The sequence below is a fragment of the Eulemur rufifrons genome, chromosome 28 (assembly GCF_041146395.1).
Source record: "Eulemur rufifrons isolate Redbay chromosome 28, OSU_ERuf_1, whole genome shotgun sequence".
Lineage (NCBI taxonomy): Eukaryota > Metazoa > Chordata > Mammalia > Primates > Lemuridae > Eulemur > Eulemur rufifrons.
In genome coordinates this window covers 14,304,463-14,332,044 of record NC_091010.1, presented here as the reverse complement: position 1 = coordinate 14,332,044, position 27,582 = coordinate 14,304,463, and the positions used below count along the sequence as shown (strand labels likewise).

The window sequence follows — 27,582 nt, the reverse complement described above, 5'->3', positions numbered from 1 at the left end:
AAATTAAGCTCTTTGGGCTTCAGTCTCCTTATCAGTAAATGGGAAAAGTAAAATGTCTCTTAGGGCTAAATGATGTAATACATATGGAAATCACCTGGTATAGGGCCTGCTAGATAACAGGTGCTAAATAAACATTAGTCCCTTTTTCTTTCTCTCTGCCATTGCAGTACTCATTTGTGACTTCAGTTTTCTCCTTTAAAAGATGATTTTTTTTTTTTTTAAGTTGAGCACATGCTGTAAGTCAGGAGCTCTTTATTACCTCATTAAATCCTTATAACAACCCTGTGAGGTAGGTTCCACTTACTATCCCACTTTACAGATGAGGAACAGAGGCACAAAGAGGTTAATTGATTTGCCTAAAATCACTTGGATACGGCACACCCATGCTTTAATCCTAAATCACTATACTGTGTCTTTTTAAATGAGAGAATGGGATTCAACGATGTCTAATGTTTTCTGCTGTTGTACTGCATGATTCTGTAATTCCACAGAGCCATCAGATGGCAGGAAGGACGAGAAAAACTTCAAGGGCACAATAGGCAAATATTAATATACACCATAAGGATGCAGCCTGACCAAACTGACGTCCAATTGTCCTGGTTTTCCTTCCTGGAAGCTGGCAGATTTCCATAGCCAAGGTCGATTAGGCTTACTAGGGCTTCAGCTCCTTAGCTGTTATTGCTCAGGAAAGATCTACTGAGTCAACCTGGCCTAAACTAGGTTTTAAAATTGAACCAGAACTGACCTACAACGTAGCTCCCCCCACCTTTTTTTTTTTTTTTTCCTTTTTAATTTGCAGGTGTGGTCAAAACTTGAAATAGTAACCCAGCGATAACGTTGGGAGCCATCCTGCTTACTAATTGGGGAATACTCAGAGTCATTTTCACAATATAGTAATTGAATTTGGCTCCAGGCCATAATAAACACTCTGACCCATTAAATTAGGACCACAAGCAAAATCATTCTATTTCTTTGCTCAAGCTACAAACACATTTCTTATGGGCAGCCAGAACTGGAAATTCTCTGTTTTATAATATCCATAGGTCAAATGGCAAGGCTGCCAATTAAAATTCTCATAGACAGAGTCTTTTATGGTCCCTATACTAAATAAACTTCCAAAGTTTTACCTTTAGGCTTTTCTTCTTAATGTTTTTATCTTTTCCTTTCGACTACTAAAAAACACAATTGAGTGTGACTACATATGAACTGAGCACAAACTCGATTCTAAACTTGCTGAAAAGTGAAATAAGAGAACAGCTACAGCACTTACAGACTATTCTGGCCAAGATGTACCAATAGAAAAAAAAAAAAGCTGAAAACCATCTTCAGCAATACTATTTGTGTTTTTGCCTTTTGCAGATTGTATTTCATTACTGCTCTTCATCTAACATTAATAGATTAGACACAGCCTTGGTCTAAACCAAGAGAAAGACTCTGACAGAATTATTAAGTTTATTTCCTTTTGTTTCACTTGTTTACCAATATAAAACATCAGTACTGTAGCCTAGATGTTCAACAGTTGTCACAAACAACAAAACCCATTAGTTAAGTTCTGGCTCTACTATCTCAGACAACTTATTCCTTTATTCCAGTTGGGTAAAAGAAAGAAACAGAATTAGTCAGAATTGAGAAAATTATACTGTAATGAGCGTCCATTAGTTTATCTAGTTTGTTGTTATTGTTTTAAGGAAAGCACGGTTATGCATCGCTTCATGACAGGTGTATGCCCTGAGAAATGTGTTGTTAGGCGACTCTGTTGTATGAACATCATGGAGAGTACTTACACAGAGTGCACATACTGTATCAATTGCTAGGTGGATGTGACAAATAAACTCTCTATGACACCTAAATAGCTGATCCCATTTTAAAAATATCACTCAGTGGTGCTATAATTTCTGTTTCTTTTTTAATAGAAGAGATGTAAATTAGAGATGTTTAATGCATCTCTTATATCTGGATATTGTTTAGGTTAGTTCATTCTTTAAATTATGTCCTGAGGCCGGGCGCGGTGGCTCACGCCTGTAATCCTAGCTCTCTGGGAGGCCGAGGTGGGCGGATCGTTTGAGCTCAGGAGTTCGAGACCAGCCTGAGCAAGAGCGAGACCCCCATCTCTACTAAAAATAGAAAGAAATTATATGGACAGCTAAAAATATATATAGAAAAAATTAGCCGGGCATGGTGGTGCATGCCTGTAGTCCCAGCTACTGGGGAGGCTGAGACAGGAGGATCCCTTGAGCTCAGGAGTTTGAGGTTGCTGTGAGCTAGGCTGACGCCACGGCACTCACTCTAGCCTGGGCAACAGAGTGAGACTCTGTCTCAAAAAAAAAAAAAAAAAAAATTATGTCCTGAGAATTCTATGTGAAAGGCCCTGTGCAGATGACACTTCTTCAGGTGACACACAGTTAGGGAGCTTACAGCCTGGAACAGCATCAGGACCACATAAATGACTGCTAAATACCAAAAAGGAGGAATAACTTAGCACTCCTGGGTGTAGTGGACAGAGTTTATCCAGTTGTTGGGATCAGGAAAGCCAGTACTTGAGCTGACATTAAAATATGGGTATAATTTCTGGAGGGACAAAGGCATCTTACATGGAAGGAAGTGCAGTGTGTATGTAGAACCAGAAGTTTGTGCATGACACTGGAGTTTGGGCACGAAACGCCGAGCAGTCTCACTGGGCTGGTCCAGACTTCATGGGAGGGCCCCATGGTGGGGTAGGATCAGCACTGGATTCTGATTTTGGCTTCTCTGCTACCAAAAGACAGTGCCTTAGACACACTGTTGATTATGTCTGAGAATATATTTTCTTATTCTTAAAATAAGAATCTCTGAGGTATATTGCCAACTCTACAAATCTATGACTCTAGGTTATAGTTTGGCAAATATGTTCAATAAAGGGCCAGACAGTAAATATTTTAGGCTCTGTGGGTCATATGATCTTTGTTACAACTTCTCAACGTTGTTGACGTAGTATAAAAGTAGCCATAGAAGACATGCAAATGAACAGGCATGGCTATATTCCAATAAAACTTTATTTATGGATGTTGAAATTTTAATTTTGCCTAATTTCTTGTGTCACAAAATACTATTTTCTTTTGATTTTTCTCCAAATATTAAAAAATGTAAACACTATTCTCAGCTCCTGGGCAGCACAAATTTGGCAAGCAGGCTGTAGTTTGCTGACTCCTGCTTTCCATAGAGAAAAAGATCAGAAAGGGGTTAGGGGTGTTATAGCCCTTAAAAGCTAGAATAAGGGCCGGGTTCAGTGGCTCATACCTGTAATCCTAGCACTCTGGGATGGTGAGGCAGGAGGATCACTTGAGCTCAGGAGTTGGAGACCAGCATGAGCAAGAAGGAGAACCCATCTCTACCAAAAATAGAAAAAATTAGCCGGGCATGGTGGCATGCACCTATAGTTCCACCTACTTGGGAGGCTGAGGCAGGAGGATCCCTTGAGCCCAGGAGTTGGAGGTTGCAGGGAGCTATGATGATGCCACTGCATTAAGTCTCACTGGGCTGGTCCAGATTTCATGGGAGGCCACCATGGTGGGGTAGGACCAGCCCAGTGATCAAATCTTACAGGAACACAGCAAAGGGAGATTAATCTGAACTGAATAGCCTGGGAAGAGCTTCATGGAAAGAGTGGTATCTGCATTGGGTCCATTCTACCAAGAAACAAAGGGCACCAAGCGAGACCCTGTCTCAAAAAAAAAAAAAAAAAAAGCTAGAATAAAGAATTTAGATGAATCTAGAAGACAATGGGAAGAGGCATACCAGGTTTCTGATCAAGAGGTATTGAGATCAGAGCTGTACTTAAGAAAGATCTACTTGGCAGTAATGGAAAGGAAGGAGAGATTAGAAGATAGCAGTCTACCTAATCTAGACTGGTAGCTTTGAGGAAGGAAAAGAAGAAAAAAGATATGCAAGGAAAGATCAACAGAACGCTAGTTGGAAAAAGAGGAAATGGTTTATTTATCTGGCAAGCATAAATAAAAGAGGTCAATTTCCAGACAAGGGATTTGAAATAGATGGTTTTTGCATTCTCATTCCCAAGTGCCACCAGTTGTGGCATATGACTGCAAAAGACTAACTGAGGAATTTGCCTTTTTATAGAAGCTTTAGAACAGCCCAAGTTGGAGCTTCCAGTCCAAAGACAGAGTCTTCTGGTATATGTCAGGTAGAATGTAGCAATCATGTTTTAGTTTTACAGATGTAATAGATATGGCAGTTTTACAGATGATGTTTGCTTATTTATGGCTCTTTTTACTCTAGAGACTTCCCAAATTAGGAAAGAGTATTCATCTGGTGTACATTAATATATCATTGCCCTCAGAATTTTAAATGACTCTGCTGACTATGACTCAGAATTTTTATCTATCTTTTCTTGTTCTGACTGAAAAAAACTGCAGTGCTGCAACTGCAACCAATTCAACACTGAAGTATGTAACTACTGTGCAAATAATCCTCCCTCTATGGGAGTACTAGATGCCTTCTAGAACTCAAATTTGGAAGCAGGATGGAGATTAGAGGAAGTCGAGGTGAAACAGACATGAACACAAGTAGTTCTAATTCATGACAGTATCTGTTAAGGACCAGTCAAATCTTACAGGAACACAGCAAAGGGAGAGATTAATTTCAACTAAGCAGCCTGGGGAGAGCTTCATGGAAAGAGTGACATCTGCATTAGGCCCATTCAACCGAGAGATGAGGGTCAATCCCCATCAGTTAGAAGAGTACAAACAATAACAACAAATAGATGGGGGTGGGAGGTGGAATATTGCACTTATCTTTCTTATTTTGTTAGGAAGAAAGCATAAATTATGGTAAGAATAAAACTTTTTCAACCTGAAATCCCATCACTCAATTCTACCATATTTTTGCATATTCTCTTCATATATAGCATAATACAAAATGGGATCATTCTAAACATATTATCCTACTGGCCGGGCGCGGTGGCTCACGCCTGTAATCCTAGCACTCTGGGAGGCCGAGGTGGGCGGATCGTTTGAGCTCAGGAGTTCGAGACCAGCCTGAGCAAGAGCGAGACCCCACCTCTACTAAAAATAGAAAGAAATTATATGGACAGCTAAAAATATATATAGAAAAAATTAGCCGGGCATGGTGGCGCATGCCTGTAGTCCCAGCTACTCGGGAGGCTGAGACAGGAGGATCGCTTGAGCTCAGGAGTTTGAGGTTGCTGTGAGCTAGGCTGACGCCACGGCACTCACTCTAGCCTGGGCAACAGAGTGAGACTCTGTCTCAAAAAAAAAAAAAAAAAAAAACCATATTATCCTATTATTTTTTGCTTAATATCTTATCAGCATAGATATCTGTTCCATGCCAGCTTGGAATACATATTGGAGCGATTAAAAACCATTGGCATTCCCAAGTTCAAGCCCTCCTCTTACAAACCTTCCTTTGAGCTCTTGCCTCAACTTGATCTTTTTTCTTCCAGCATCTCTAGAGGTGGATCCATGCTACTAGCTATTGTATTCAGGTTTTTTTTTTCTTCCAAATGAGATCAAAAAGGTACGGGCATGACTTGTTTCGTACACAACTTCAATAAAATCATTGTTGAGATCTTTTAGATTTGATAAGGATTCTAGGTTTTCTGCTCTGCATTTCAAAGTAAGCTCATTTGTATAATTAAAATACTTAAGCTCTGACACTGCCAATTACTAGCCCTGGACAAGTTACTCAAATTCTTTGAGGCTTAGTTTCCTCACCTGTAAAATGGGAACAATAACCACATAGTATTGCCCTGAGGATAAATAAATAATTTTTAAAACACTTGTTTTACTTATTCATTTTTAAAATTGAGAATATTATTAATCCAAATATAAATTAAGTAATAAAGTCTGTTCTAGAATCTGTCCCCTTTCTATATCTGCACTCCTCCCCCTTCCTGAAGGTAGCTTTCACTATCTCTTACTTGGATGAATGGTTCTCCAACTCCAGTGTCTCACTGGTACGCCACTCTACCTGGTAATCGTTGTTACCAGGATTATTTTACCAAATCTTACGCCTCAGCTTAAAATCCTTCTGTTGCCTAACATTCAATGCTTAGTATGCTCTGCTTCTAGAAATTATCCTATAAATGTACTTGTACACACATAAAATGACATATTTGTATCATTCTAAATAAATTATAATGTTATAACCATCAAAGGACTATTATGTAACTGTCAAAAGAAGAGAAAGCTCTGTATGTACTGATAGGAAATATTCTCCAAAATATGCTAAGGGGGAAAAAAATCAAGAAACAAGACAGTATAACAGGTCACCATTTGTATAAAACGGGAATACATATGCATGCATGAATATGCACAAACTATCCTAGAAGCATAGACATTGGGTTTCCTACGTCCATTGGTCTCCTATGAGGAGAGAAACTGGATGGCTGGAGTTCAAGAGTAAGAGAGATACTTTCCACTATATACCTTTTACCTTTTAAACTTTGACCCAGGTGAATTGTTTATTGAGAATTGAAGTTAGTTTTCTTTTTTTCTTTTTTTTAACTGATTTACAGGGCATGTAAGTCCCATCCTAAGCTGGCACAATCTACCTTAATAGTCTCACTACTAAAGCTTCCCCATTCTCTAACTGCGAATTCTCACTCTTGTATCTTTGCATTCACACTGCTCAGAATGCTTTCCCATTTTCTCTGGCTGGCAACATTCCTCATGCTTCAAACACTGCCTCTCCCAGGTAGCATGAACTTTCCTTCCTGTCTTCCTGCCATATTCTTCAAAGGGGCCTGTGGCCTACTTCTGTTACATGTTTGCTCCCTGACATCAGAGGTTGGGCTCACAGTCCTAGCCCAAGTCTATCAGAAGCTTACAGCCCTCAGGGACAGAGTCCAGACCTTATAAGGCATTAAAAGTATGATGAAATAGCAGCATTATTTACAGTAGCTAAAAGGTGGAAGCAACCCAAATGTCCATCAATGGATGAATGGATAAACAAAATGTGGTATGTACATATAATGGAATATAATTCAGTCTTAAAAAGGAAGGAAATTCTAACACATGCTACAACATGGATGAACTCTGAAGACATTATGCTAAGTGAAATAAGCCAATCACAAAAGGACAAATAATGTATGATTCCACTTACATGGGGTACACAGGGTAGTCAAATTCACAGAGATGGAAAGAATAATGCTTGCCAGGGGTTTGGGGCAGGGAGAAATGGGGAATTTCAGTTGGGGAAAATGAAAAGGTTCTGGAGGTATGCGGTGGTAATGGTTGCACAACAATATAAATGAACTTAGTACCCTTAAAAATGGTTAAGATGATAAATTTTATGTTATGTATATTTTACCACAATAAAAATTTTTTTTAAAAAAGAGTGAGGGATTTTTACATTCTCAAGACAGTAACATTATCCTGGTATTTCACCAGGTTTTAAAAGTGCCTTGCTATTCTCACCCTAGTATTAAACTCATGTAGTTTCTATACTCCAAGAAAAAAAAAATAACAAATTTTTTAAAAGCTTGATTAAAGAACAAGAGACTATCAAAACTGAAGCAGATTTTGAAAAAGATCCAAATGTAATTCTAGAAGTAAAAAATACTGTCATTTAAATTTAAAACTCAGTGGATGGATTAAATGGCATGTTAGACACAGCTGCATGAGAATTAGCAAACTGGAAGAACTGAAGAAATTACCAAGTGGGAAATATAAACTGTTAAGAGACATGGAGGATAAAGTGAGAAAGTCCAACGTATCTCTAATTAGAGTTCCAATGAGAGAGAGAGTAAAATGATGAAAGAAGCAAAAATTCAAAGAGACAATGGCCAAGAATTTTCCAGGAATGATAAAAGAATCAATCCTCAAAATCAGATAGCCCAGAAAAAAAAAAATCCCAAGACAGATAAGAATGATCTTAAACCCAGAGAGAAAAGACATCACCTGCAGGCAAACAACAGTTAGATGGCTGATTTGATGGCAGAAGATACTGACATAGTATCTTCAAAGTCCTGAAAAAAATTACTATCTGCCTAGATTAGCACAGGCAATTAAAATGTCTTTCAAAAAAGAGGTTATATAAGGATATTTTCAGACAAATAAAAACTTACAGTGTATACTGCCCAAAGACCCCACTAAAGATATTAGTGAAGGATAGACTTCAGGAACAAGAGAAATGTACCAGAAGGAAAGTTTGTTCATCATTTCTCTTGCATCTCAAAGAAAATGGTAAATTTGGGTAAAGGTGGGGGGGACTATATAAGACAACAATAGTATCTAATTTGTGGGCTGAAAAGAAATCAACACAAATGAAATCTTAGACGACAGAATATAGGGGACAATGGAATTAAAAGTGTTTTAAGATCCTTTTATTACTCAGGAGAAAAGTGAAGATGCGAATTAATCTAAGACTTTGAAGTTAAATATGCATGGTAAAAAACTTCTAGAAAACCACTGAAAGGCCAGAAATAATGAGAATAACTTCCAAACTAGTAGTTAAGGTCCCCTTAATCTCATTTTCAACTCAATTACTCCTATATTTGATAGGATGACTGAAAGTGATTCTATCCCTCCTTTCCTTTCAGGCAAGAAACATTAAGGTGGTCCAGTATCTGACATAGAATGTACTAATTAAATATTTGTTAAACTAAATTGGCTGTTCTAGAATATGACAAATCTATATCACAAATGCATCATACTTCTCACCTCTGCCTGGAAAGCTGAGTCCATCTTATTATTTTAGTGAGTGGCCTAGCTACCCCTTTGGTTTGGGGTTTTTGGGGGGTTTTTTGTTTGTTTGTTTGTTTGTTTCTTTAGAAAATAGGACAATGAATGCTTGTGCTAAAATCCCAAAGCCTAAGCCCCAATTCTTGCTTCTAACTTGGAGAAGAAGAAAAAAAAATACACTTTCCCCTTACTATTTCTCCCAACAAAAGAGATAATAAATTGGAAATTCAGACATTTATCTTTAATCATGGGAAACTGGCAATCAAAGGTTCAGGCACCTAAAACTGTGAGTGGTATTTTCCCCACAGTTGGTAAAACTGTATATTCCACAACATATGGAATTCTACTGAAAGCTTTCATTGGCATTTTGCCTTGTTGAGTAAAAGAAGCTATGCTTAGACATTTAAAGAAAAAAATCAACACTGCCTTTTCATTAGACTAACATTTAAAATATGACTTAAAAATCATAGGAAAATGTATTAATGATAATAGCTAACACTCAATGAGCTCTTAACTATGTGTCAGCAATAGTCCTAAACATTTTAATGAAATCATTTAATCCTTCCAATAACATTATGAGTCAGGTACTATTTTTATTGTTGTTTTGGGTTTTTTTTTAGTGAGCCCATGCAGTTTAATCAGGTTCTATCTTTAGCTTCATTTTACAGAGGAGGACCATGAGAAATGGAGATTAAATAACTTCCTCAATGTTACCTATCTCAAAGGTGTTAATAGTGGGATTTGAAACTAAGGAGTTTAACTCTTAACCATTACACTCTACTGTCCCCCAAGATTCTTGTCGTGTTTCTATGCTGATTTATTTAGTATTTACATCTAAAGTCTGACTTCGGTATATACTAACTCATACTAGATGCATTTTCCCAAAGTTAGCTACTCTGTTCATTTGCAAAGGATCAAAACTAATAGAGAATTCCAAATCCATGTTTTATTTTATTTCTTTGAGACAGAGTCTCACTCTGTTACCTAGGCTGTAGTACGTGGCACAATCATAGCTCACTGTAACCTCAAACTCCTGGGCTCAAGCAATCCTCCTGCCTCAGCCTCCCAAGTAGGTAAGTCTATAGGTGTGCACCACCACACCTGGCTAATTTTTTTATTTGTATTTTTTTTACAGATGGGATCTTGCTATGTTGCCCAAGCTGGTCTTGAACTCCAGGCCTCAGACGATCCTCCTGCCACGGCATTCCAAAATGCTGGGATTACAGGCATGAGCCACTGCATGTGGCCTTATTTGTATTTATACTTATATATTCTGCATAATCCTGTGTTGGGCTAGACAGGATTATCCCCGTCTGTACCCCAGGACTCTGCCTGGAATTTATTCATCCAGGTATAATGAATTGGACGGTCCTATTGCGTGCAATGCCCTGTGTTAAGCAATGATTCACAGCTACTTTCCTAATTGGCAGTTAAATTTCACCAAGATTCAACCACAGCATAATATATACTTCTCCAAAGAAGCTTAAAACAGTTTTTTGGGTCAAGCATGGTAGCTTATGCCTATAATCCTAGGATTTTGGGAAGCTGAGGCAGGAAGATCACTTGAGCCCAGGACTTTGAGGTTGCAGTGAGCTATGATGATGCCACTCCACTCTAGCCCCCAGGCAACAGAGGGAGACCTTGTTTCAAAACAAAATAAAAACAGGTCCGGCCGGAGTGGCTCACACCTGTAATCCTAGCACTTGGGAGGCCAAGGTGGGTGGATCGTTTGAGCTCAGGAGTTCGAGACCAGCCTGAGCAAGAGCGAGACCCCCGTCTCTACTAAAAATAGAAAGAAATTATCTGGCCAGCTAAAAATATATAGAAAAAATTAGCCGGGCATGGTGGTGCATGCCTGTAGTCCCAGCTCCTTGGGAGGCTGAGGCAGTAGGATTGCTTGAGCCCAAGAGTTTGAGGTTGCTGTGAGCTAGGAGGACGCCATGGCACTCCAGCCCAGGCAACAGAGCGAGACTCTGTCTCCAAAAAAAAAAAAAAAACAGTTTTTGGTAGGGAAGCAGCAAATGGTCTTCCCATTTGTATGGGAATATTTCTCAAGACCCTACTATGTGCCAAGCATCATAATGAGTACTAGAAATTCAGGGGCAAACAGCAGAGTCAATATTTGCCCCTGGGGTTCTGGTGGGGAGAAAGATATGAAACGATTACTAATCATACAAATAATTAATTATAATTGTGATAATTATAATAAGGAAAAAATATAGAAAGCATATGATAGAGGGACCTAACCTAGTTTGGAGGTAAGTAGGGAAAGTGTCCCTAAAAAATGGACATTTAATATGGAAACTGAAGATAAGTAGAAATTATCCAAGTAAAGTAAGTACAGAGGAACTGTTCAGGCAGATGGAACAGTATATACCAAGCACACCAGAAGCACTGTGCTTTGGAGGACATGAAAACCCAGTGAACCTGGGGTGCCACAAGCAGAGAGCAGCTGAGGCCAACGCTCAAAGATCTTGTCCTAACTCTGGGCCCACCCCCTGCTCACTCCTTCCTATTTGCTGCTGGCCCATTGTGTGTTTGTCACTTTTCCCCTCACATCATTACAACTTCACATCTTTTCCATGACTCCAAAAAATAAAAACCACTGTGTTTACAGTAGTAACATATAACCCTTTAAGATGAATAATTTAAATTCTGCAACAATTTTCACTGGTGAAGAGAATGTGGACAAGTCTTTTGTAAGAATTCTAATTTTAACTGTATTTTAAGCACCTTGAGGCCAGAGATCATATCTTATGTATCCTAGTATTGTTCACAACACCATAGAAATGCACATAGGTAGAGTTTGACAAATAATTTTGCTATTTGGGGAGAAGAAATGTAGAATGAGAAATTTAAGTGTTGCTGGTCTAGATTTTTTTCTATATAAGATTTACTAGCCAATTCATATATCCTTACCTACTTTAATTGCATGAATAAAAACATGTTGTCTGCCTGGTAGATAAAAGATGAACCAGTTCTCCAGGGATGGGGAGGGGACAGAGAGATGGCTGGAAATATAGAGAAGCTATATAATGGAGGTCCCTCAACTCTCAACTCTAAGAACAAATGTGTCATTTCTCTTTCTTCACAGAAAGCTTACTTGTGGGAATAATTTAAGCATATTTCAAAAGAAGGAATGACTTTGACTTGGATTATGGCCAGCTGTGGTAAGAACTGCTGTGAAATTCAGCCACTTTCCCCTTAAAAGTCTTTCAACTGGAAATTTTATCAGTGGGAAATTCTCCAAGGGCCAAAAACTCTATTTTCTGCAACTTACTATTTGTAAAACATTTTTAGTTCTAAGATTCACCACATCTCATCCTCTACACACACACATACACACACACACACACACACACACACACAATACTCATACCAAGCCAACAAGCTGACTTCAGATAGAAGTGACATGGAATTTTTAGAATCTAAAAGTCTAAAATATGTAACCAACACAATATAATGTCATTTATGAATCTTTATCTCTCTTTGCAACCATATAGGCATTTGGTATATAGCAATATTTGAGGGCAGAAAAAGAAAATCACCATGCCTTCCAATGAAGGCAAGAGATAGTGAGCTATCCTCATCATCATGAAATAACCTAGTACACCAACTATCAAAGTACAATACACTTACCAAGGGACTACCATGAGCAAGGGACTATGATAAGCACAATACTGAGAATATCAAGAATACAACCCAGCTTTGCCCTCGAGAAACCAATAGTGTAAAGGCTGAGAAACACTTGGGAGAAGATTGTGACTACACATAGATCTTCTAAATTTTCAACAATAAAAATGTAATACTTTTGTAACAAGAAAAATTCTGTTATTTTTTCAAAGACTGTATGAAGACTCAGCATGATAAAAAAGGATTACTGATAGTATACTGTTCAATAGTATTATTTTTAGTGTTATATGAAGATTAAAATGCTTTAATTGTGATAAAAATAAAAATGAACAAAATTCTGTATTTATATATTAATTCATCTTCCTTCTCTAATAAAATTTTTATAACTTGTTAAGAAGAAAAAGGACAATCTTCCTCTCCATAACCATTCCCAATGGAAACAGAATAAGTACTAAATGGCTGAAAAATAAAAAGCAGCAGCCACTTAGATAATTTGCAACTTACGTTATCTGAACTTATGTAGCCCAATATTGCAAAAATTCTACTGGTTCAGGGTACAAGGAGGAGAAAGACTGATGAAAGCTTCCAATGGGAAGTACTTCTTTCAATATGTCAACTTTCTTCTCTTGGCGTTTCAGAGTCTTTTTTTTTTTTTTGAGACAGACTCTCACTCTGTCACCCTGGGTAGAGTGCAGTGACATCATCATAGCTCACAGCAACCTCAAAATCCTGGGCTCAAGTGATCCTCCTGCCTCAGCCTCCTGAGTAGCTGGGACTACAGGCACGCAACACCAAGCCTGGTTAATTTTTTCTAATTTTAGTAGAGATGGGATCGCGCTCTTTCTTGCTCAGGCTAGTCTCCAACTCCTCAGCTCAAGCAACGCCTCCCAGAGTGCTAGGATTACACGCATGTGCCACAGCTCTCAGCCTTATTTCAGAGTCTTATTACAGACTTGAACTTTCCTCCTAAAAGCTCACTCTGAAGGATTTATACTATATAGCAATGAAGCTTGTTAAAGCTTAACAATGCCAAGGCATTTTGCTTTCTTCTTCTAGTCCTGTCTACAGGGGAAGGTTTAAGGGCAGACCTGCCTGAAAGCAACAAGAATTGATTGAGTGACCATTTTTTATCAAAAGTCTTAAGCACAGAGCATTATTCTAGAGAGAAACCATCTAGCAAATCTGTGACATTTGCTCATTAAGGACTGCTACTTCTTTTGATACTGCGCTAATGCTGGTTAATCATGTGAAAATATATCCCACTATCATAACAATGGCACAGAGCTTTAATGAAAAAGGTGGGACCCAAATCAGCCAGAAAGCAAAAAACCAGCAGATCAACTTTATGATATCTTTGTCTGCTGCCATATGGTTCAAGGAAATAAAGATCCTTTAATGAGGAATTCATGACTCATAGTATGAGACTACACTGTAACCAGCAGGGCTCCAAATAATATATCAACATCTGGTCTAAATCATTAAATTTTAAAAAGACACTCCCAAGAAGAGAATGCAAAATCCCAACGCCACTTTCAGATAGGAGGCAACATATTCTCAAGTTATGAATTTAGTAAGTGGCCTGCATAGTTGAAATGACTCTGAAACTGAGAAACCACAACTCAAAATAGCCTGAACACTTTTGTTATCTCAAACAATGGGCAGTTAGCCATTCATTCCTCCCTCTTAGTATATATTCTATTTGTTTCGGTCAAAGCACATTATAAATTTGATGAGACTGTTCAAATTTGGCTATGCCAAATGTTTGAAAGCTAGGGACAGGAAATATTACTTGCACAATAATTCTTATTACTATATTTTATACATAAAAAAATGAAGCCAGGCATGGTGGCTCAAGCCTATAATCCTAGCACTTTGGGAGGCCAGGAGTTCAAGACCAGCCTAGGCAACAGCAAGACCCCCGTCTCCATAAAAAACTTAAAATTAGCCAGGCGTGGTGGTATACTCCTATAGTCCAGGCTACTTGAGAGACCAAGGCAGGAGGATCGCTTGAGTTTAAGAGGTTAAGGTTGCAGTGAGCTATGATGACACCACCGTACTCTAGCCCAAGCAGCACAGCAAGACCTTGCTGTCTCCAAAAAACAAACAAAATGAATGCCAAGCCCATGTTCATTTAACTTAAAAATTTATATTGCATACCTCCAGGACCATGCCACTGAGGAACCTACAATCTAGTGGAGAAGACAAACCCTGAGCAAATCTGATGAGTGTAACTACAGAGCGCATACATGCTACGCTGGACTGCAGGCTGTGCATCCTGAGGACGTTCCCATCCTACCCACTTCCTAAGGGTGCAAGGAAAGACCAGGAAGTTGTCTGCAGGCTTTTAAAATGATGACCCTCTCAGTTGTGATATATATATAACATAAGCATTTTATAACTATACAAATGACCAGTAATTACATTAAATACAGGTTGAGTATCCCTTGTCTGAAATGCTTGGGTTGGAAGTGTTTTCAGATTTTGGATTTTTTTCACATTTTAGAATATTTGCATATACATGATGAGCTATCTTAGGGATGGGACCCAAGTCCAAACACAAAATTCATTTATGTTTCATATAGACCTTATATACATAGCCTGAAGGTAATTTTATACCATATTTTTATTAATTATGTACATTAAAGTTTTGGCTGTGACCTGTTAACATGAAGTCTTATATAAGGCTGTGGTCTCCAATCCCTGCACCCGAGGACTGGTACCAGTCCATGGCCTATTAGGAACCGGGTCACACAGCACGTGAGCAAAGCTTCATCTGTGTTTACAGCCACTCCCCATCGCATCACTGCCTGAGCTCTGTCTCCTGTCAGATCAGCAGCAGCATTTGATTCTGCATTATGATGAGTTGTATAATTATTTCATTATGTATTATAATGTCATAGTAATAGAAATAAAGTACACAATGAATGCAATGTACTTGAATCATCCCAAAACCACCCCTCCTTGCCCCCGGGGTCTATGGAAAAATTGTCTTCCATGAAACTGATCCCCGGTGCCAAAAAGTTTGGGGACCACTGATGGGACTCGAGCATCCACAGATTTTGGTATCTGAAGGGAGTCCTGGAACCAATCCCCCAAGGTTACCAAGGGACAACTCTACAATCTCCAAAAATCTGCTTTCTCGGTCACATGAGTAAATATTAAATATTATTGAATACATTTCACATCTGTCTTAGTCTCTATCTCTTTTGATCTGGGGACAAAGTTTTTCAAATGAAAATTGATGATTCCCCAAAGAATCTATAAATTTACTTTAAATACTATTTAGTCCTAATAAGCTTCAAACTAAGCAGTCATATACACTATAAAAAGCCTTTATCTGTTCTGCAGACATAAATACTTTTGTGCCGATCTGTATCTACCCCTACTTCTCAAAAAAGTAAATGCTATGAAATTGAGCGTGGCTATGAAACAGAAGCCTGCTGTCACATCATTCTTCTCACACAGCCCCTTCATGCTAGTTATGCCAAAGCCAGGCTCTAAACAGATACTGTTGCCAGGACCAGGACAAATGGAAACTCTTTGACTAACAGCATTCTTGTTGTTTCTGATTCTAGGTGGAAAACCTCCACTGATACTTAACAACTTTGCTCTAAGTGGATGTGGAATAGCGGAGTGAAAGAAAACAGAGGATCTGGAATAACAGAAACAGAGTTTGAGTCCAGGCTAACTAGCAGTGCCTCTATGGGCAGTTACTTAATTTCTCTAAACTACAGTGTCCTCACATCTGTAAAATGGGGATCACAGTAATACGCACCCATGGGGTTGCTATAACATTATAAATATGAAAGCATTTTATAAGCTGTAAAGGATTATACAAATGTTTTTGTTTTGTTTTGAAACAGAGTCTCGCTGTCACCCCAGATAGAGTGCAGTGGTGTCATCAGAGCTCACTGCGACCTCAAACTCTTGGGCTCAAGCAATCCTCCTGTCTCAGCCTCTCAAGTAGCTGGGGCTATAGGCATGTGCCACAATGCCCAGATAATTTTTCTATTTTAGTAGAGACAGGGTCTCACTCTTGCTCAGGCTGGTCTTGAACTCCTGAGCTCAAGCAATCCTCCTAGCTCAACCTCCCAGCGTGCTAGGATTACAGGCGTGAGCCACCACACCTGGCCAAATTGTCTTTATTATTTACTTATTTTTTTTCCTTAGTATAGAAATTACATATTAATTTTAAAAATTGGAAAATACATAAAAGTATTAAGAAAAACAATCACCCACCCTAACACTGTTATTTATTTTAACTGCAATAATGTCCAACACCAACCAAAAGAAATTAAAGCAAAAATATTTTCAGATGTTAATATTGATAATTATAAGTGACAAAATTAATTAATTGCTGATCTCTTTTTAAGAGTAGAGTGGCCTTTCCCATCTATCAGTTTAAAGTGAAGACAATGCTACTATTTGTCCCAGAGCTCGTCCCAAGAGCGTATGATATATGGATGAAGCCCATAAAAGTCAAGGCCACAAAAACTCCCAAGATAAATATTTCAAGAGCCCAAGGACTAGTTACAACACATGCCCTCATATGCATTGGAGAAGGCAAAGTATCTGACAGCCCATTAATAAAACTGGCATGACTGTTACGGTCATATCAAAGACTGACAGATTTCTATGGGCCACTTAAATGAGGAAAAAAAGAAAAATTTATATACCATGCTAAAAAATAGGCAGTCTAAGACTTCTGACTTTTTCACACTGTTTACTGAATCCCATCCTCTTAGAACTTCTTGTACCCTCCTCTACTTTTCCTTTCCCACCCTTCCTTTTCCTACCTCCTCTCCCTCATTTTATTATTGCATTGGACTTGCTCTCTGTGTTGAAAATGGCCTTATTCCATGCAATGGAATGTTATTCAGCAATAAAAAGGAATGCAGTTCTGATGCATGCTATATAATGGATGAATCTCGAAAACATTATGTTAAGTGAAAGAAGCCAGGCACAAAAGACCACATATTATATGATGCCATTTACATGAAATGTCCAGAACAGGCAAATCCACAAAGATAGAATGTAGACTGGTGGTTGCCAAGGACTGAGGGCAGGGGAAGAAAATGAATGACTACTAATGGGTAAGGGGTTTCTTTTTAAGGGGTCAAAAGTGTCCTAAAATTAGAGAGCAGTAATAGTTGTATAACTCTGTCAATGTACCAAAAAACACTGAATTATATACTTAAAACAGGTGAATTGTATAGTATGTGAAATCATGTTTCAACAAAGCTATTACATGGCCGGGCGCGGTGGCTCACGCCTGTAATCCTAGCACTCTGGGAGGCCGAGGTGGGCGGATCGTTTGAGCTCAGGAGTTCGAGACCAGCCTGAGCAAGAGCGAGACCCCATCTCTACTAAAAATAGAAAGAATTATATGGACAGCTAAAAATATATATAGAAAAAATTAGCCGGGCATGGTGGTGCATGCCTGTAGTCCCAGCTACTCGGGAGGCTGAGACAGGAGGATCGCTTGAGCTCAGGAGTTTGAGGTTGCTGTGAGCTAGGCTGACGCCACGGCACTCACTCTAGCCTGGGCAACAGAGTGAGACTCTGTCTCAAAAAAAAAAAAAAAAAAAAAACAAAGCTATTACAAAAATTATCTTTTTTAGGATCCTGAATAAAAATAAAAAATAAAAAAAGCCATGTAAATAAATATTCCAATACTACCGTCTCACTAAATGTGGAGTAAAAGTGATGACTCGGTTGTGATAAGCTATGTATATATGGTGATCAGACTACTTTGCTTAACAAATATACATGAAATTACAAACACAAATGAACCCCGCCCCTGTAAAAGTAGTTACTTTAATGACACCCTCAGTTAAATTCTAGAAAATTCGGTGCCTTTGCTTGGGTAGTTTCTTCCACTTGTGATAACACATTTCTTACCACATCTTTAAATGTTCAAATCTCACCTGCCCTTAAAGCCCAGCTCTAATCTTACATCCTCCACGAAGCCTTCCCTAATTCTCCCATCAAAAGTAATCTCATCCTGGCCAGGCACGGTGGCTCATGCCTGTAATCCTAGCACTCTGGGAGGCTGAGGCAGGCGGATCGTTTGAGCTCAGGAGTTCGAGACCAGCCTGAGCAAGAGTGAGACCCATCTCTACTAAAAATAGAAAGAAATTATATGGACAACTAAAAATATATATATAGAAAAAATTAGCCGGGCATGGTGACACATGCCTGCAGTCCCAGCTACCCGGGAGGCTGAGGCAGGAGGATCGCTTGAGCCTAGGAGTTTGAGGTTGCTGTGAGCTAGGCGGACGCCACGGCACTCTAGTCTGGGCAACAGAGTGAGACTGTCTCAAAAAAAAAAAGTAATCTGATCCTTCTGAACTTCCATAGAACTTCCTGAGTGTAATTTAGGACTTTCAATCCAGTATCACACTTATTCTGCCCAGTACCATTCTTATTGCTTTGACATTTGAAGGGGTCTCAATAAATACCTGTTTGATAAGTGAATGACTATGCACAACAATTGAGAATTTAATTCCAGAATATTTGTTCAAAAATCAGTTTTGGGGGAGGGGAAAGGAGGAGATGGGCAAAAACCTCTACCTAATGGGTACAGTGAACACCATCTGAGTGACGGGCACACTTTAACCCTGACTTGAGTATTACAAAAGTAATTCATGTAACCAAAAACATTTGTACCCCCATAATACTTTGAAATTTTTAAAAAATCAGTTTTATTATTTTATATTAATAGCAATATCACATTTTTCCTAGCAAATTCAGAGTTTAATTATCAAGTTCTACTATTTCTTCTCCTAAAATAGATATTTTTTCTTTCTTTCTTTTTTTTTTTTTTTTTCTTATTTCTTGAGACAGGTTCTCATGTTGCCCAGGCTGGAGTGCAGCGCAGAACATTCTGATCTCAAGCAATCCTCCTGCCTCAGCCTCTAAAGTAGCTGACAATACAGGCATGCAGCACCATGCCCGGCTTCTAATACATTTCTGATTAATTCCTTCTCTGTTTTCCCTGCCATACCCAAAATCCAGGCCACATTCTTCATCACCAACCAATTTTAAAAGTCTCCTAATTTATCTCCCTTCCCATGGTCCCTTCTTTCCTTCAACAAAATTTATCAAGCCATTTGTGTGCCAATGTTGAGGCAGGGAACATATAAACAAATATCAAACAAGGTCTGTTCTCCAGATACTATCTTGAGGCACGTACAGGATCCAAACATTTAAGGGCCACAATTGGTACTGAGAAATTGAAGCACTGAGTAGGTCCTCTGGCCTCCCCAGAACACAACCCATAGTCTTCCTCACACACCATTCTCATCCTCCCCCTCCTACTCTCTTTGTTCATCTTACAGATAAGGCCTTTTGCTAAACTGCCCCTATGTCATACACCAACTTTATCTCCAATTTCTCCCCAACTTGCCTCCTGAACTGTAACAAGACAATCTACTTGCTGTAACCTGGAAGTGACTTACAAGAACCTTTGTTCATGGTTGACTATTTATCAGCACACTCCTCCCTACTTTCTCTCTGCCAACTCATATCTACTACCAATCTTAAGTCCTTTCTTTTGTTTGTGTTGGGAAATTTGTAACTCTATGTAATTTTTTTCAGCTTATGACTAGCCTTTTGTATTTATCTCACAGTATCCGTTACAGTGTTTCCTAAGGGTGTATATCACAATCACCTATGGAGCTTCTTAAAAATGTAAAGGCCATGACCTTACCCCTGAAGAGCTCAATAAGGCTGAGGTGGGAGCTGGACATCTTTATATTTAAAAAGTCCTTCTGATCATTGTCATGCACACTCCAAGCTGAGAACCACTGATTTATTACAATGCTCTCTATACAGCAGACATTCAGTGCTTATTCATTCATGGCATGGAAGCCCATAAATAACTTTTCTCTAAATAGCCTAACCAGATATCAACCCCTAGACTACACTAGCTCTGTTCCAAGTGCAACATGTGGTTTTGAGATTTCATTTCCTGAAGTACTACATGGAGGGACACTGTTACCTTGTCTCTTTACATTGTTTCCTATTTGGTGAAAAATGGAGGCCTGGAATGCAGCCATGTTAGACAACACTACATAAGAATGTACTCTGGAGTGTTAGATTAAAATTACTTATACAAAGAACAAGAACAATGTAGAACTAGACATTTTGAATGAATACAGTATTCTTACTGAATAGACTCTTACTGAATCTGTACAGAAGACAGACCAGGAATCTGGTCAGCGGTGTCACCCTAGCTACCAGTCTCCTGAACTGCGTAAGGCAGTCCAGGGGCCCCTGAAGACTGAGGAAGACTTTCAGCTGCTAAAGTGCCTCTAAGTGCAGTAAAGCGCTCTAATCAGATAAGTATTAATAACGCAAGCCCCACTCTGAGCCACAGTTGCCTCCCAAGCTCCAACTACGGAGACACACGCTATTTACACAGCTCGGTGGGGGAGCAGTAAGAACTTTTTGCAAAGTTGTTCCTCACAGGCAGGAACAGTCTGAGTCACCCACCCAGGGTGGGAAAGAAAAGTCTGACATTAGCCAGGGGAGCGTTAGGAGTCTGATCTCAGCACCCCTTTCCCCATTTCAGAAGTGGGCTCCACCTCCTCCAGGAATCGCCTCAGTTATTAGTCACAGCTGTGGGTTACAGGGGTCTGCAGAGCCACTCAACCGCCAGGAAAGTTGTGGATTGGGAAGGGGACGACCCAGCCTTCTCTCTGGCGGGGCCGCGGATCCCAGATTCCACAGGCCTCTCCCGGAGCTCCATCTTGCTTCCTGCCAGGAGGAGGGGCCGAAGAGGAGGGCCCTCGAGTCTGGAAAGGCCCCAGTGGGAGGAAGCCGTTTGACAGCAGGTAAAGCCAGGTGGAAATCTCCACAGCGCGGAATAACATGCAAGGCAGCAGGATTAGGCGAAAGGAAAAACGGGGCTCGTGGTCATGAATTACTACACAACGTGTGGGAGAGTGCCAGAGGTGTGCGCAGAGGTGCGAGCCCAGGAGGGGAGCAAGAGGCGACAGAGAGACGTGTGGCCAGTAAGACAAGTAGAAAAAAGGGGCCGGACACAGGGAGCGCTGGGGAGAGGGGTGGATGCGGCAGGTTTCAGGGTGAGAAGTATTAGAAAGGAAGACGACGTGGCTCAAATGAGAATCTCCGGAAGGAAAGGCAGGGAATCAGTAGGAGAATCCGCCCCCACCCCACAAACATAGGCCAGACTGGGGAGGCCTAAAAAGGAGCTGAGAGCAAGGTAGACAACGTTGGGGACGACAGCCTGCTGAGGGGATGCGACCACCAGACACCCTATCGTTTATTGGGCGCCTACTACGGGCCATACGCTGCGCTAGGCACTTCGCAAATAATGCCCCGCGGAATCTTAATAACAAACCCACAAGGCAGGCTTTATTATGATTGCCCCCATTCTATAGATGAGGAAACTGAGGCCCGGAGAGGCTCAGGGACTTGCTCAAGGTCACAGAGCGGGGGAATCGGCATTCGAACCCACGGTGTCTGGCTCTAGAGTCCACGCGCAAAGCCACAGCCAGGGAGCCCGCGAAGGGGAGTCGCGAGGTGGGCTGGGACACCGGGGACCTCTCCGCCCCCGCTCCCGCCCCAGGCCCAGCGCGCTCACCCGAACGAGGTTGCTGACGGCCGCCTGCACGGCGGCCACGGGCGCGGTTAGGTCAGGGATGGCTTTGCCGTCCACCTCGCCCTCCTCGTGCATGATCACCAGGTGCGAGATCTGCTGTGCCACCGGCTCCAGGATGCTCTCGATCGTGCGCGTATGAAACACCGGCATCGCGGCGGCGAGCGGGGCGGCGAACCGCAGGCTACAGAGAACTGAGATCGGCGGGGCCGGGAACCCGCGGAGGGACAGACTCCGAGCAGCGACTACAGAGTCGGGGCTTCCCTCGGCGTAACCAACCTCACGGAGACCCCGCCCCCTCGCGTCGCCGCGTCCAATGGCAGCGCCGCTCAGACCTGGGCTGCCACTCCTATTGGTTCCACTTCGAGATGCTCCGCCTCAGCCACCGCGCCGCCAAACCCCGCCCCGCCCCCATTCCCAAGGGAGGGGCCTGGGATTGGGGCTCCGCCGCAGGGATTGCAACTGGATTCCCGAGCCCTAACGCGGGCGCTCCTTATAAGGGCATGGTGGGAGCGGAGCGTGCGGCTGGAGTCGGCTGGCCCCGCCCCCAAGACCACCTCCCGCCTCGTCTCTGCAGAGCTCCGCCCCTCTGCAGAATCACCTCAGCGGGGCGGAGTCTCCTCACCTCAGGCGGCGCTAGAGTCTGAGGAGACCTGGGGGCCACCGGTCGCCCTCGCCCCCTCCTCAACTTTTCCCTTCACACTGAACGTTCAAAATACTCTTCCATTTCCTCTCAGCGACACTTGAAAACATTTTCTGGTAAGAGTTAAACAGCAGAAGTGCACGGAGAAACATGAGCTTCCCATTCATTTACACACAGGCTCCACCCACTACCCGCCCTCCTTGGAGATACTCACTGTTAAGTTTGATGTGTAGCCTTCTAGACCTTTGTCTATGCATTTACTTGTACATATATATTTTCTAAATTAATGAGATTAAACATTTTCCTGGAACTAGAAGTTTTTTTCCCTTAAGGAAAATTCCCTGGTTATCTTTCACTGTTGGTAACTATGGGTCTATCTCATCCTTTTTAATGACTATATGGTATTCCATTGCATAAAATAAAACTATATAACCAACTTTCTAGTAATGGACTTAGGTTGGGTTCTTGTTTTCACTATTAAAAAACAATTCTGCATGAATCATACTTGCCTGTCTGTTGTGCGCATCTGTATTTACCTAGGACAGATGCCTCCAAGTGAAACGAAAATGCAAAAGTATGTACATTTTACATTTTGATAAGTAATACCAAATTACTCAATTCCCTCACAGCATGCTTTGCATAAGATATCTTCCGAATATCTTCCTCACCTCAAATCCTCTTTTGCCCAAGCTTCGCCATTCTGAGGCAAAACACTTTCGTTAATGCCTCCAAGCAAAAGATCCTCAAATCAAATGAAAACTTTTGTCTAGTACTACCACAGCTACCAAAGCTGTTTTTTCTGCCCATTGCTTCGGGTTAATAGTATTAATATTGGGTGATAGAACTATACACGATGTTTTTTCTGAAATCCCCACTCTGTCCCCACTTTGCTGATAGAACAGTTTAACATGTTCTTCTGTCGTATGTATTTCCTGCAAATTGGCACCAAGATGCAGAGGCTTGATCATGGAATAGTCTTTTACATGCAACGTATCATCCCTGCCTTCAATTTGGAACCAGGCTACTCCTGACTGGCCATATTAACCTCCCAAAAATACCACATTGTACATCCAGCCCACATGCTCCCCTCCATCCACATTCATATCCCCCTCGTCCTCACATTCACTCACACCCTCTAAAATCTTTCTTGGCACCTGTTCTAACACATGTGCCACTGCCCTCCACAATCCAGGTCCAGAACAACCTTACTGCCACCTGCTCACCACCCAGAGCCACAGACAGGAGGTTAAAAAGCAAAAGCACAAACTCAGAGTCATCCAGAGCTCAAGCCACAACCCCAGCTTTACAACTCAATGGCGATATAACTCTCGCAAGTGGCTTTTCTTCTCTCTGCCTGAATTTCTTTCTTTATAAAAGTAGGATAATACCACCTTCATAAAGCTGATGTAAGATTGGTGAATGGATTATATAAAGTGCCCAGGAGACTCTCAGTAAAAGAAAGTCACTAGTAGAGCAGTCACAAATAGAAATATTCAGTCTCCAAAAATCCCTGGTGGATTTTCACTTTTGAGATTTTTGTCTACATTTTGTTCCCTCCTAGAAAGCTCACTATTCTAGTCTAAATCTTACCTATGGTGCTAGACAGAATTCTAAGATGTCCCCCAAGATTTCCCACCCCTGATGTACACACTCTGCATAATCCCCAGCACCATAAAATGGATTTTGCTTTCATGATTAGATTACATTATATAGCACCGTTGACTTAAAATAGGGAGATTACCCAGGTAAACCATGCCTAAACAGAGCAGCTGGTCACAACAGAAGAAGTCAAAGATTATGGCCGGGCACGGTGGCTCCCACCTGTATGCTAGCACTCTGAGAGGCCAAAGGGGGAGGATTACTTGAGCTCAGGAGTTCGAGATCAGCCTGAATAAGAATGAGACCCTGTCTCTACTAAAAACAGAAAAAATTAGCCACAGGTAGTGGTACAGGCCTTTAGTCCCAGCTACTTGGGAGGCTGAGGCAGTAGGATAGCTCGAGCCCAGGAGTTTGAGGTTGCAGTGAGCTAAGATGATGCCATTGCACTCTAGTCAGGGTATCAGAGCAAGACTCTGTCTCAAAAAAAAAAAAAAAAAAAAAAAAAAAAAAAAAAAAAGATTAAAAGCACAAATAGGATTTAATGACCTGTTGCAGGATTAAAGATGCAGGAGGCCACAGGTCAAGGAATGTGGGAAGCCTCTAAGAGCTGAGAGTGGCCCCTGGCTGAGTGCCAGTAAGGAAACAGGTTATTCAGTCCTACAGTTACAAGGAACTGAATTCTACCAACAAGAAGAATGATCTTGGAAACATATTTTTCCCCAGAGCCTCCAGGTGGAACTCAGTCCAGTGGACACCTTGATTTCAGCCTTGTAATTCTGACCAGAGAACCCAGTCACTCCATGAGGGACTTCCAACCTACGAAATGGTAAGAAAAATAAGTGTTGTTTTAAGCCACTAGGTTTGTGGTAATTTGTTACATAACGATAGAACACTAATATAGCTACCTTCCAGGCCTACTTCTTCTAGTCCTTTCTGTGTGATTTCCAACTATAAGGCTATTCCATGAGCTGTTTGTACTAGTCCTTTCTCCTTCATAGCACTTATCACAATTGTCCTTTTTTACATGTCTCTCCTGTCTATGACAGAGGCTGCTAGATGTCCTCCAATATCTGTTCTGCTCTTCCTCCACAGTTATAGAATCCCAGATTTATAGCCTGGAATTTAACCACAAGGTTCTAATTTGATATTAATACTTGGCATATTACAAATCCTCGATTTTCCCATGTCTAAAATGGAAATAATAAAGTTGTCAACTCACTAAACATAAAGCATATATTAAGGACTCAAAAAATGTTACCAGAGAAAGGTTAATTCCTAGCAGGCACTAGACTAAGGAACCATCATGAAACTAAGCTGCAAAAATGTGGCAAAGACCATGTGGTGTTCAAATTCCAAGTAGAAGGAGATCAGCATGGGCCTACCAGTAAGTGGAACTATGGGGCAGTGAACTAAATCTGCCCTCAAAGGAAGAACAGTGTTTGGTTAGGCAGGCAAGAGGGTAGACATTCCAGAATGAGCAAGGCAGGAAGTGGGTGAATGTTCCAGGTCAGTGATTAAATTAGTTAGACTGAAGTGAATGTTCATGTAACTCAAAGATAAGGATGAAAAGGTCATTTCTACAAAATTATAACTTACAGAGGTTAAGGACTGTGTGACATTTGCTCTTGGTTGTGGCTAGCTCAACATGACTCCTCACCATGTAATTAGTTGGAAGACCACTGATGATAGGGAGCATTGTAAGATACATAAAAACTTAGCATTTCCAAGTTAGAAATAATCGGGGAAGAGTTTTTGATGGTGGCAATTATATTACACACTGCTCTATGACCTGGGAAACTTTCAATTCTTTGAAGTCCATAGCAGTTCTCTGAGGTAGGTGAAAAAAGACTTATCTCTCTCTTTCATATACAGACTGGGAAATTGAGACATAGTCGCAACTGTCAGTTGTGAGTACAATTTGTGGAAATTTTAGTCAGGGATAGAACTGGATATAAAACCTGAGCCTTCTTTATTTAGTTAGGATGCTCAGTTTCTCTCCTGGTTTTTATGCTCTCCCTGATTAGATTTTGGACGGCTGTATATTGGTTATGTGGCTAAGAATTTACTTAAATATTTCAACACACTCCAGTACACTTTGTGCCCACATGAGTGAACCTACAACTTACACATACACACACACAAACACACTGCATCCCCCAGCTCACCACAAATGAAGCCTCCCTCTCTATCTAGAGGACCTCACCAGCCCTGTCCCCACATGTCCCCCACATGAAAACCACACAGTGGCTTGGTTAGTACCTCTTTCTTCCCCTCCTTAAATGCTGACAAGTACACCACGCCCCACCCTCCACCTCCACCCAAACCCACAACCATTTCCCCCATCACGTTGAAAACAAATGTGGCTCTTCTCCTTTCTTGACCAATTTTATTTTAATTCAATGTGGATTTAAGTCATTTTCAACTTTACACATTGTCCAATTTTCATACTTTTTTATTACACTTTAATTTTCTGGGTTGTATGGGAAAGTCACAAATAAGGCACTTAAAATTTTGTAAAAGTCCAGTTCCTAGAGGTAACTACTATTAGCATTTTAATGTATTCTCTTCCACCTCATTCCTGTTCATATACCTTTTGTGTGTGTGTGTTCAATTTTTTTCTCATGCAAATTTTTTCATTTTTCTTTTTTCTTTTTTTTTTTTTTACTTTTTTTTTCTTTTTTCCCAGTCACACACTTTGACTTTACATGCAAATTTTTTATTGAGATCATTCACATACCATGAAGTTCACCCCTTTAAAGTACAGTGTTCAATTTCTATTCCAGCTATTTTCAACTTATATTAGTATATCAAGAACATTTGTCTAGGTTTTGAATCTGTTAAAAAAAATATGTCCATGACATTAAATATCCTTCAAAAACATAGTTTTTCATGACTATATAATATTTAAGGTGCACAAGAATCACAATTTATTTAACCATTTCCCTACTATTGGACATATAGGTTGTCTCCAGCTTTTTACTATTATCAATTATGCATTGAAAAATATCCTTGGCCAGGCATGGTGGCTCACGCCTGTAATCCTAGCACTCTGGGGGTCCAAGGCAGGAGCATCATTTGAGCTCAGGAGTTCAAGACCAGCCTGAGCAAGAACGAGACCCCATCTCTACTAAAAATAGGAAGAAATTAGCTGGACAACTAAAATATATACAAAAAATTAGCCGGGCATGGTGGCGCATGCCTGTAGTCCCAGCTACTTGGGAGGCTGAGGCAGGAGGATTGCTTGAGCCCAGGAGTTTGAGGTTGCAGTGAGCTAAGATGATGCCACTGCACTCTAGCCAGGGCAACAGAGCGAGACTCTGTCTCCAAATATATATATATATAGAAAGAGAAAGCGATCTCCTTGAGTTTTTGTTTTTATAGGCATT

At 40.6% G+C, this 27,582-nt stretch overlaps 1 protein-coding gene across 2 annotated transcripts in view; it reads right to left on the bottom strand.

The window, feature by feature from the left end:
- Positions 1 to 22,201, bottom strand: part of VCL (vinculin) — a 100,851-nt gene extending 78,650 nt beyond the window's left edge. Inside the window, exon 1 of one of the 2 annotated variants that reach the window (XM_069460745.1) lies at positions 21,940 to 22,201. In XM_069460745.1, the coding sequence (XP_069316846.1) occupies positions 21,940 to 22,107 (168 nt within the window). In that variant the 5' untranslated portion in view covers positions 22,108 to 22,201. The remainder of the gene's footprint in view (positions 1 to 21,939) is intronic. The other variant, XM_069460746.1, reaches the window with a different exon arrangement.
- Between the last annotated feature and the right edge of the window lie 5,381 nt (positions 22,202 to 27,582).